Source organism: Xiphophorus hellerii, chromosome 4, assembly GCF_003331165.1.
Source record: "Xiphophorus hellerii strain 12219 chromosome 4, Xiphophorus_hellerii-4.1, whole genome shotgun sequence".
Taxonomy (NCBI): domain Eukaryota; kingdom Metazoa; phylum Chordata; class Actinopteri; order Cyprinodontiformes; family Poeciliidae; genus Xiphophorus; species Xiphophorus hellerii.
This window is the reverse complement of record NC_045675.1, coordinates 1,032,481-1,044,771: the sequence shown is the minus strand read 5'-3', so window position 1 is coordinate 1,044,771 and position 12,291 is coordinate 1,032,481. Positions and strand designations below refer to the sequence as shown.

Here is a 12,291-nt window from a genome sequence, read left to right as displayed (position 1 = left end):
AAAATATGTTCTTAATGTTTGGCTTGACGTGGTTTTTAGCTTTTCCTCTTAGAGGAGACAGAAACACATTTGCAGAATAAGTCCTGATGTAGCGACCTGTGCCTTACCAGAGGCAGGAAACCATCTGCGTCCTGACATGCAGCTTCTACTTCCTGTTTACTGCAGCTGCTTGATTCCCTCCACATGCCTCTAATTCACGTTTTGCTGTTTTTGGTGACATTTTAAAAACATAAAATGTTATGGGAAACTGAAGGATCTGAAAATGATTTAAGCAAACAAAAACAAAACCTTTTATTTCTGATAATTATCAGTCAGTTGTGGAAATTTAATGCAGGATTTATTCATTCAGAAAAGCTAAAATAATCATTAAAGCTGCTTTTGTTACAGCTATATTTGTAAAAATTTGTTGCTTCTGCATTTTATTCACTAAATTATTAGGAACCAGGTGAGAGAAAGAGGGCGGGGCTTACAGTGAGGAAGGAGTCACCTGGTCTCCATAGCAACCATGAGACCCCAGCTGGTTGTTTGGGAGTCATCCCAATAAAAACATTTCATAAACATGGAGTTTATGTACCTGGGACTGTGGAGTAAGGAGGAGGATGTGTGGTGCTGTGGGTCTCTGTCTGCTGCTGACATCATCAACAGCAGAACATCAGAAATAAAACCTGCTGGTTTTAATTAGCTTTAAAATGTTTCTGATCCAAGTCCAGCAGGTTCCAGTAATCCTGCTACTGGGATTAAATCTGAGGCTGGATTAAAACTTACAGCAGGAGGTTTCTATTTTATGTTCAGTTTAAAATATAAAACATTTATTCTGTTGATTGTTTGTTTTTGGCTCCAGACGTTTGTCCAGTAAAACAAATGAAACCTTTTATTCCCTTTTATTTCATGGCTGAAAGATGAGAGAAATCCATTTAAACAGGTGCAGCAGCGATTTAATGACGGCATCAATTCTCCCTGAACATTACCAAGAACAATTCAAACTACGAGCAATAACTTTAATAAAAACTTTGTATTGGGACTCAGTGAAGTTAAAAAATGTCAAATTGGTGAAAAACTGAATTTTGCTCCAAGCTCTGGTTCTTCTGAAGTGACTTTGTGTGGAATGAGCAAAGAGCTGCTTTTATTTCACTTATTCTGCTTGAACAAATCAGGCAAATGAAGCAAAGAGGAGAAAACAGCTGCAGAACATGAGACAGATTCACACGGACAGTCAGGAAGTCAGACTCCAGATGAATCAGTGAAACCGTCGGCCCAGAGCCTGTTTACATCCAGGAGCTGCGCAGCGCAGAACGCACCAGGAAATTCACCTTCAGCTAAACTGGAGGTCATTTTTCTGCTGAGTTAATTGAAAAATGTGACTAAACATCTACAGATGAAATGTTTCTCATCAAGCAGATCCACCGACTGTGGAGGGACGAAAACGGCAGAACAGAAGCTGCAGTATAAAAATGTTTATGAAACGAGAAACTTCTAATTAAAATTAAATTAATTCTAACTACAATACACTAAATGTTAAAAATGATGTTAATTAACCGAGTCTCAGATTTTTGCAGCTCATTTTTTCATTTTTATTCTTCAGCTTCAAACTGGAAGGAAACAAATCATATAAACCTCTAAATTTCTACCTACGAGATTTTTATTTTAATATGTTTTTGTACTTAAAGCTGAAAATGAACGAATGAGCTTGATTTCACCCCAAATGCTCATTAATCAGGGAAGGAACAAGAAATGCAGCAAAATTTCACTCTAAAAAATCAGCTTTTGATTTAATTACATTAATTTAATTAAACCTGTATGGAGGACCAAAACTGACAAGATTAAAAATAAAAGCAGAAAAATCTTTTTCTGCTACTCTTGAGGCTCAAATTCTAACTTTTTGTTGAAATCTAATTATTTCTACATGTTTGCTGCTCCTGCTAATTAAACCCGACCGCAGTCAGACTTCTGTGTGAACGGTTCCAACCCAAAGCGACCCAAGAAGAAGAACGTAGCCGTCCTCCAGTGGCGCTCTTTTTAAAGATGGCCGCCGTCTCTGAAGCTGTTGAGAGCCACAGCAGAAGAAGGAAGCTGATAAACAGAAAGCTAACTGCTAACAGCAAACGACCGTTAGTGGAGCTGCAGCTTCTGACCCGGTTCTGTTCGGATGTGGAGTCGGACCAGGACGTTGGGATGTGATGCGTTCACTGACTCAGTCTGCTTTCATCACTTCATTATGATCATTTTCAGTTGTTTGCGTCTGGACTTACCGTCTGTCTTCTTCTGCTGCTGAATTATGACGCATGTCTCACATTAATCAAAGTCGGATAAAATTCCACCTGAGCGTTCAGCCTGCAGACGTTTTGAAAACGTAGCCGTCCTCCAGTGGCGCTCTTTTTATGGCAGTAAAAGGAGCGCCACTCTTTTAGTCCCAATAGATCTGGAAGCAGCTCAGATCGTGAAAAGATCAGACTGCAGTGAAAAAGTCGGATCTGAGTGTGAATGTAGCCTGAAGCTCACTTCCAGAGTGTTAAGTTTCCACAAAAAGAAACGATGTCAGTCAGTCAGACAGACAGATCACCTGAAGAGTCAGGTGAACCAACACACAGCCCTGTGGTACTCCTTAGGGAACGCTGCATAGCATCATTTAGCATTGATAGCAGAATAAAACCTGAACGCTGCTGTCTGGATTTGTTCCATCTTGTTGATCTGAAGCCTGCGGGTTTGATTCCATCTCCTGGCTAAAGAGTCGTCAGGCTGGACGCTGAACACGTAAAGCGATGGCGGCGTGGCCGAGGCTTTGAGTCGCTGCAGAGTAGAAATGAGTGATATTGGTTGTGTCGTCGTTCTCCAGCGGTTTTCTGATTAAAAGCGAGCAGCAGCAGCTTCCTCTGGGCTCCTCTTCATCAAACTGCATTAAGTCCAGATTCAGCCTTCAGAGCGGCAGTCATGATGGGATGGATCAGCACCAAACAGGATCATCACTTTGCTTTAAATCCTGCTGACTGGAACTTTAAGAAGGAATTAGTTTCAGTTTGTTTCTGTAAAAACAACAAAGCAGCAGTTTTAATTTCTTGAAGTGTCCTCCAGTCGTTTCTCTCTAAGCTGCTAAAGTCTCCTTCCTGCAGGAGAAGCAGAACGCTGTGACTCCTTTAAAACCTGGAATCACCTGAAATTGGCTCCGACTCGTCCTGGACTTCATTTCTCCTTCTGTGAACCTTTGAGTCTCTAATTGTCTTCAGTTCGTCCTACTGAGTCCATTATTCACCTTCATGGCTGCTTTCCTTTCATTCCTCCTTTTTAAAGCAATCCTTCTCTTCCTCTGGGTTTTGTTTTTTCCACGTTGCCGTGTTTCAGACGTTGATGAGTCAGAGCCGTAATGACCTGTAATTGCTGCTCGGTTTCAGCCTCCTGTCGGCCGACTCGCCGCTGTTTGTAAAGAAAAACGTTCCTCATGGTTTAAAGGTTTAAATCCGTGGGATGGTGAGGCAGCCAGCAGGCAGAAGTGCTGATGATTACGAGCTTCCTGAACACGTTTTATTTCCTCCAAACATGCAGTGAAACCATCGAGTAAAGAGTTACAACGTGAAGAGAACGTTTAGAGAAACCAGCAGCCGAGTTATCACTTCCTGTCGGCTTTATCAGGCTCTCTGGCCGTCATGGAGGAACTTCCACCGCTGCTTCAGTTCAATCAGGAACTGAGCTCTGCACTTTGACTAGGCCATTGTATCTGTTGTAGAGTTGTTGTAGACATCAGTCTCATTCAGGTTGATTAAAGACAAAATGTGCAGCAATGATGCAAACTCCATAAAACACAAACATAAAAAATGAATACAAACAAAAAAGGCTGCAACTGCAGGAAATGGAAGCAAAAGGAAAAATAACAGCAAGAGTAAAACGCTGCTGATTGTCAGCACTATAGCTGAAAAGCTAGCTACGCTAACCATATAGCACTAATCATAAACATTAGCTCTGCTAACGTTTCACCGCTACACCAAAATGGCATTTAGCAGAAGCTAATGCTAAAGTTCTAACTTCAACCATTTTCATAGTTAGCAAAAATGCTAAAGTGCTAAAAAAAAAAATTAGCTATTAGCGCTGAAATGTTCCCACCACTGAACGACGTGAACTCGCTCTGCAAAACGTAAGTCCTCCAGACCACTAGGGGGAGTCTGTAATATTACCAGAGTAAATATGCTGCTGCTCTATCATATAGTGAAATACATTTTATGACTTTCTTTTGGACGTCACGTCCACACCATTCCCCCTAGTGGTCTGGAGGACTTCCAGTTTGCAGCGTTTTCCATTTTGCTTCTGATTTTTGTGTTTGCAACATTTGTTTGTTTTATATTTTGTGTCATGTATAAGTTTCACTGCTTCTCAGGTGTGATGCCTTTTACTGCCCTCATTAGCGGTGTGTCTTTGACATCCAGCCTGAAAGGACTAAGATGCGTTCACTGACCAGAGAAAAATGAGACTTTTGAGTTCACAGTTGGGTCAAAACCAGCTGAATTCAGCTTCTTTCTGTCTGTGTGCATCTCTCCAGTTATTTTACTGTAAATTATTCTGCTGTAGTTATTTTACGCGGCTCTGATGCCTCGGTCGGAGACGCGTTCTGGTCTCTGCGGCGTTTTTCTCAGAAACCAGAGAATCAGCAGCTTGTGGGTTTATTATTGGCGCTGAGAGGTGAGAGCCACTGTGGACAAACCTCCAAATGATCCTGCAGCAGTTGGCCTTTGCCAGCCCATATTATGCTTCTCTTAATTTAGTGCAGAAAGTTCTCCTTAGTGCCAGCGAGCTACTCTTGATCAAAGTCATTAGTCACTTGATTTGGACTCTTTGCTGCTGAATAATTGAGGCGGTGTGAGGATAAAGGATTTGACTGTGCCGGCTCACTAGTTAGAGGAAGTGAGCAGAAACTCTCAGTCTGAGAGAGAAAGACGGGAGGAGGGAAACGGCGGACAGGAGGAAGTAAATTAGGGAAAGATTGAAAAGGAGGAGAGTGTTGATGTGATGAATGCGTTGTCTACTCTGTCCACCACAGTCCTGATGAAACATTTAGCGCTGGAATATCTGTGAAAGCGCCACCCATGACTCCAGAAAAAACATCGCCTCCTCCATTTATCCTCCCGCTGGTCGTAACGTTTCCCGGGTTTCCTCCTAACAAATGGCCGTTCACTCAGTCCCTCCGCTCAGCCTATAATCATACATCAAACATAGAAGTGCCTTTCTCAGATAAAACACAATAATATGTTTTTTCCGTCCCATTAGCTTCCCATCAGGTTCTGGAATATTTCCACGATTCATCACCTTACTGTAGGATTTCTGTAAAGTAAATAGTGGGAGCAGCTTGGAGGAAAGCTTCTCCTGAAAGCATCCCATCACCAAACTGAGAGCAGAAAAACGCGAGTGTTTTATGGATGAAGCAGCCACTTCCTGCCTCCGCCCCTCAGATCTCAGATCAGAAACATGTTTCCCATCTTTCTTCTCCTCAATTCGTTTTCTCTCAACAAATCTGAGGAGTCTGTTTGCTGCGGCGGCGGAGTGAAGCAGCGTTCGTCTGTAAAGCCGATAAGAGTGTAAATCTGCGTCTGTCCTCATGTCTGAGAGCCAGAGAGCTCCTGAGTGAAGAGGAAGATCTGATGCAGATCCACCAGAGCTGCATGTCGAACAGTTTGTTTCCACTCAGCTCTGCTTCTGCTTCAGCCAGCAGAATAAACCTCCTGTTGCTTCCAGCTTAATCTAAAATAACCTGCTGCTGCTCATCTGAGGAAGAGGAGGAATTTCCACCCAGGATGAAGGAACAATCAGAGATTTGGAGCAGACGGTTCCTCCTCAGCAGCAGAGGTCACATTTAATTCTCCCAGATGATTTCTTCAGTCTGCAGCTAATTCAAAGCTGAATGCTAAACACAGACGGCGGAGACGTTTGTCCTCTTTAACATCGGAGGGAAATGTGGAGCGAATGCTCAAGCAGGTCCAGAGAGCTGTCATCATGTTGGACATAAAAACTATTTTACTCATTTCATGAGGCGCATCAGGCTGATCTGGGTTTTCATTTTCAGATTCAGAAAGAAAACGTTGAATTTATTTGGATTTTTGTTCCACTTTTTGATGATTTTTGCAACACGTCTGATTATTCTGAGGGGATGGTTATAGATCACTAATAAAGCCATTAAGATATTAAAATGGACTGTAAAGTCACCCATAGGGCCGTCGCAGTCTAGGGTCTCTAAGGTAATGGACATGGCCCCCAAAGCCAAATACGGCCATTAAGGTCACTAATATAGCATTTTAATTCACTCATAGGGCATTAAGGTCACTAATGTGGCTATTAAAGTCAACAATATGGCCCCTAAAGACTAATAGGTTGGCTAAGGTCACAAATGAAGGTCATTAAGGTCACTAATAGGGCTCCTGAAGTCACATAGGGTCACTACGGTCACAAACATGGCCATTAAGGTCACTAATATGACCCTTAAAGTCATTCATAGGACCGTTAAGGTCTGGCCCCCAAAAGCCACATAGGGCTGTCAAGGTCACTAAGACAGGGGCCACTGGCCCTACTCTGTTCAGCTCAGTATTTGGGTCATTGTCCTGGACCTGCTGCTGTAATTGTTCCGATTTAATTTTGTTCTGATATTTGTCATCGTGATCAGAACCTCAGACGGTTCTGGATCGGAGGAGAAACTTCTCAGTGGCGGAGCCAACAGGAGACATTTGGACATTTTCCAGAAGGGCCTCAGAGGAAAAGCCGTCAGACAAACATGGAAATATTTCTGCTGTTTATGATGTAAACATCCATAAACAGCCAATTAGCAGAGAAGCAGATCAATTTAAGTGAGCTGCTCCCACCTCCCTGTTTCATTTTAATCTCCTTCATGACATGAAAACAATTTGTCTCCCACTGAAATCATCAGCTGTAATAATTAGCCAAATTCCTTTATGAAATATTAATTAAGAGCAAGGAAATGTGTGCAGAAGATTTAAACGGAGCTCAGCTTGATTAGAAGCTGAGTTAAAAACCTCACAGTGTGAAGATTTGTCAGAAAACCAACATCACAACAACTTCACTGTTTTCATTTAACAGGCAACTTTACGCTTTATACTGAGAACAAATCTGTGTTTAGAGCAAACTGTCAAAATATTATCAAAACTCAAACACAGATTATTTATAATTCTCAAACTATAAATATTGAATTTTCTGTTACAAATAAACTAAATCAAAGATAAAGAATCAACAGTTTTCTTAATATCCTTCTGGATTTTGACTTTCCGAAATGTAAATAATGTTTTCTTTCTGAACTAAAACATTTCAATCTGACAGTTTAAAATTAAAATTCTCCATCTGTTTGGCAGTGATCTTTTCTTTCCCAGTTTTTACCTCCTCCTGCCTCTCTTCAGGCTGTGAGAGCGACTTCTGGGGCCCCCACTGCACCAACCGCTGCCAGTGCCGCAACGGGGCCAAATGCAACCCGATAACGGGCGCCTGCGTCTGCACCGACGGCTTCCAGGGCTGGCGCTGCGAGGAGCACTGCCACCACAACCTCTACGGCAAAGACTGCATGCAGGAGTGCCGCTGCCTCAACGGCGCCACCTGCCACCACCAGAGCGGGGAGTGCCTCTGCGCGCCCGGCTACACCGGCAGCTTGTGAGTGGCTCCACCAGAACCCAGACTGAAGCAAAACACACAGTAATTCACCAAATAAATACGTCTGTTAGCCTTTAAATCACTGAAATATGTTAAAGATCTGCTGCTGCTGTTGGATCAGTTTTCTGGTTCTGGTCAATCAGGGAGGATTCAGTTTCTATGCACCACAACTCTGGAACAAACTCCCAGAAAACTGCACAACAGTCGAAACACCAGCTGCATTTCAATTGACATAATGACCGAACTGGAATTACAAAAATAAATCTGCTCAATGGAAACAATTTAAAGTAAACTCTTTTTTTGTTTGAGAAAAAGTTTTTTGCGCTCGTCTTGAGGTTTGAGTTTGCAGATGGACCAAAATGTTGACATGAACTGGGAGCATGGGTCATGCTGAATGTTCTGTAAAGATGAAACTAAAAATCACAGGGAGTTCAGGGAGCCAGAGGAGAACAAAAAACACCAGAACAGCACAAAGAGCATGACTGGAAATAAAAAGAAATAAACAAACTAGAATGACCAGAAGAAGAACTGAACAAAAACTGAATCAAGGCTGATCTAATCAAAGAAAGCGACTAAGAAACAGAATAATAATAAAACCAGAAACTAATAGTCAAAACACCAAAACAACTCAGAATAACCCAGGATGTGATGTCGTTAAGGTGTTTTTTTTTTCTGTATCAGAATTAGCTTATTTTGCCAAACTGCAGTGGAAACAGTTTTTCTGCAGTCATGTAATCAGCAGCCGGATGTTTCTACTGGCAGAAATGACAAAGAAGACAACAGGAAGTAGTTGGAGGATGATGGCTCTGTGTGTTTTTTTAATGAATTATTGCACAAGCAAACTTATTCATGTATTATTTAAAAAATTTATCTAATGGGAACACAGCAATTGCAAAAGAAATGTACATTAGTGAAATATTGACAAAGTTTTGGGGACATTAGTATTGGAAACGCAGCTACTGAGTTTTAAATCATAGCTAAAACCACAGCTGCCTTTGATTAACAATAACTGGAACATGGATCAATATATTTAATGGTTTTGATGATGAAATGTAATGTTTGTTACTGGTTTCAAAGTTGGTTGAGTTGTATGATGTAAAACACTTTTTGAAATGTTCTATAAAAATAAACTTTGATTAAAAAATTACTGCAGAATTGAGAGGAAAGTGAATCTGAAAGCTTTTTTTCTAGATTTTAAAAAAAATTTCAGTCGCATTGAGACATTAATTTGTGTCTTGATGCAACTTTTCCCCAGGAATACAATATATGATGAAGATATGGGAAGGAATTTATGCTAATTTTCAGATAGCGCCTCACTGAGGTTCAGTAGGGGGAAAGTTTTCTCCTGTTGTCTTAAGCTGCTGAAATGTGCAAATAATGATTTTTGTGTGAGCGGATGAAGTCAGCATCTTTCCCCGGCTGTGTTGCTGCAGATGAAGATGTTTCTGTTTGTCTCCTGCAGCTGTGAGGAGCCCTGTCCTCCAGGTAAACACGGCTCCATGTGCGAACAGCGCTGCTCCTGCCAGAACGGAGGAACCTGCCATCACGTCACCGGGGAGTGCTGCTGCCCGCCCGGCTGGATGGTACGGCACCGCACGCCGACGCCTCGCTGCAAACCATCAGAAACATTCTCACTGCACGAAACAGAGAAAATCAGAGCAACACGAAACAGTATGGAACACCTTTAGTGTCACAGTACAACTAAAACACCATCCGTTCTGTAGATCGGGGCTAAGATCACCAGCAGCGTTTTATTTACCAGACTGTAAAATGCAGCAGCAGAGAAGAAGAAGAAGCTCAGTCTTACAGCAGGAAGTGCCTGAGCTGAACCAGCATGGCTGCTGGAACGGCAGGAGGAGAACGCCGCTTCTCTCCAGAAACAAGATGGCGGATAGCAGGAGTTAGCTTACCAGAGATGCATCTGGATGCTTTACAACCATGTGCCAAGCACGGTAGTGGAGGTATGATGATTTGGGAACCTGGAACCTGGAAGCCTTGTAGTCACGGATTGGACCAGGATCTCCTCTCAAAGTTTTCTAGAGTCAGATGTGGATCCATCCGTCCAACAGCTGGATCCATTTAACAATGAATCCGTTTAACAATGAATTACCCAAAAACAAATCATTTAAGCTTGTGCCAAATAATTAGTGACTTTGGTTAAATATCATCGGTCAGCAGAGTTTCGGCTCAAATTATGAATACATCTAGATACATATGAAATACTTTATTTTCCATTAAATGTGCAAGGAGTAGAACATGTGAACCAGCCTTGCTGATATGTGAGTGAACATGTGAGTTTGTTGTGACCCGCTGCTCCGCCCCTCAGGGTCCGGTGTGCGCCCAGCCGTGCCCCTTCGGCTGGTTTGGCATCAACTGCTCCGAGGAGTGCACGTGTCGGAACGGAGGCCTGTGTGACCACATCAGCGGCGTGTGTCAGTGCACCGCCGGCTACATCGGAGAGAGGTGAGCTAAGTCCAGCGTAGCGCCCCCTGGCGTCCCAACTGGGGGAAAAAATCACATTCTTACCTGTGCCACAAAATAGGAGCATCCAATATGCAGTGGTGGGCCCGCCAACTAAAAGGTTGGTTTGCGCTAATGCTAAACCGCTACACCATCACTGTGTTTAGGGGAAACTAATGCTAAAGCGCTAACTTCATCTCTGCTTGAAAGACTGCGACCCTTGAGCAACAATTTAACTTTGACATAATAATTACGTTATACTGTAATACAGCTATTGTATTTGTTTATATCTCGTTCTCTACTGTCTGTTTAATTTAGTTCATTTATGAATTTATTCATTTTAGAATTTGTCTAAATTAAGGGAAGTTAAGTTTGCTAAACATTTTCAAAGTTAGCTAGACTGCTAAAGGGAAATTAGCCCTGCTATTAGTGCATTAGCGGATTAGCAGCTGTACCCCCCCCCTGCTGCCAGTACATATTTTTTCACCACTTCCTCTACGTTACATAAAGTAAGAAGAAGACGTGTAAATCAGTGTAGATCCGAAGCTTAATGAGGGGTGTGCCCATATGCCTTATTTTTAAAAGAAATTAATCCATTTTGTAAATTCTTCTGGACTGGATTGAATTTCTTTGTCTCAGCAGTAAAAGCTGGAATTGGTTCAGTCTTTTTTTCACTGAAGCCATTTAAGCAGAATTTGTTTCACCAAAGTCCGCTTTGGAGTGGAAGTCATCAGATATAAGCAACTTTATTTGGCATGAAATGTCTGTAATGATAAAAATAAAACGTCTCCATCTGCATCAGGACGTAGAAAGTCGGCCTGGGGGCTGTAAATGGCCCCCGGCCCGCAGTTTGGACACCCCAGCTTTAACCCTTCCATCCTGTGGCTCCCATCTCCCCCCACCACCGTCATTATTCTCATTCCAGCCAAATTACCTCCATCCATCCGGGCTCCAGACAGCTGAATTAGCCTACATGGAATAATTCCCAGACTGCCTTCTCTTCCTCTCGTCCGCGTTCTAATGGAATTAGCCCAGATAAGAGGCGACGTGATTTAAACGTGACGCCCAACAGAAGTCCTCGCCGCGCCGCTTTAATTGAGTGATTTGTCTGTTTCTTAATGGTTTCTGCTGCTGGACGTGTGAAGAATGCAGCGGGCCGGACTCGGCCGCCTCTATCAGCCGCTCAGAAACTCTGCCGCCTTTGGGGTTGAGGGTTTAACGCCGAGCCTGTTGACCTCCTGAGAGGCAGGCGCCGCGTCGTGCAGAGTGACGCCGTGCTGGTTTTATTGTTCAGCATCAGCCTCATTCATCTGTCTCTGAATAATAAATGAATGTTTGAAGGACGATTCTTTACATTTAAAACCCACTCCTAACATTTATTTAGATCTGTTCAAATATTCAGATTTTTATCTTTTTTTTCTTTTTGGTGTAAAATTAGATTTTCAGTGTTTATTCATGTTTCTGTACTAAAAAACTTCATTCAGTTACAAACTCAATTTAACCCTCTGATGCATGAATTATGATCCTTTGTGTCAGAATTTTTTTTCCATTTTTTAAAATTCTTTTCTTACGGCATAAAAAAGGTAGGAACATTTTTTTGTAAAAAGAATTTTTATTTTTTATTTTATTTTTTTATGTGATCTATTGTAATTTTGTCCAAATACAAAGTTGTTATTTGAAAAATACATCAGTAGTATTGTTCCTTAGGGGTTATCTGATGTCACAATATTTTTTTTACTTGCAAGAGTCGTCTACAGTAGAAGGAGGGACCGGGTCGGTTCTCATGCTTTTTTGTCTGTCGGCCATATTGTATTTAACAAAAATAATTTCTTGCATTTGCAGCTGATGGCCAGTAGTTGATGGTATATTTTATGATGCATTAGTGTCCACTTCAGTGGTCTGTGTGCATTTATAACATAAAAATCCACAGGAAGCACAAGAAAATGGCTTTTAGATAGCTGTCCACTATCAACTACTGTCCACTGTAGTGACCACTATGCATGAAAGGGTTAAAGAATCCTTTATTAACCATAAGTGGGATTTAATTGTCGTTGTTGAGGCTGATGTCTGCTGCTGTAGCAGTCCGTATGACAGAGTCTGCAGACGCTTCTGACTGAAGACGCTCTCTTTCATGTCCATAATGTTTTTCATACTAAGAACCACAGAACAGAACCAGCTTTCTATCCGGTTGTTGAGCTTTTT

The 12,291-nt window shown here is 42.0% G+C and overlaps 1 protein-coding gene across 3 annotated transcripts in view; it reads left to right on the top strand.

The window, feature by feature from the left end:
* LOC116719203 (multiple epidermal growth factor-like domains protein 11) overlaps window positions 1–12,291 on the top strand; it is a 99,276-nt gene that overhangs the window by 51,579 nt on the left and 35,406 nt on the right. For all 3 annotated transcript variants that reach the window (XM_032561660.1, XM_032561659.1, XM_032561661.1), the window contains exons 6-8: window positions 7,383–7,629; window positions 9,092–9,212; window positions 9,956–10,092. In XM_032561660.1, coding sequence (XP_032417551.1) covers window positions 7,383–7,629; window positions 9,092–9,212; window positions 9,956–10,092 — 505 coding nt within the window. The remainder of the gene's footprint in view (window positions 1–7,382; window positions 7,630–9,091; window positions 9,213–9,955; window positions 10,093–12,291) is intronic.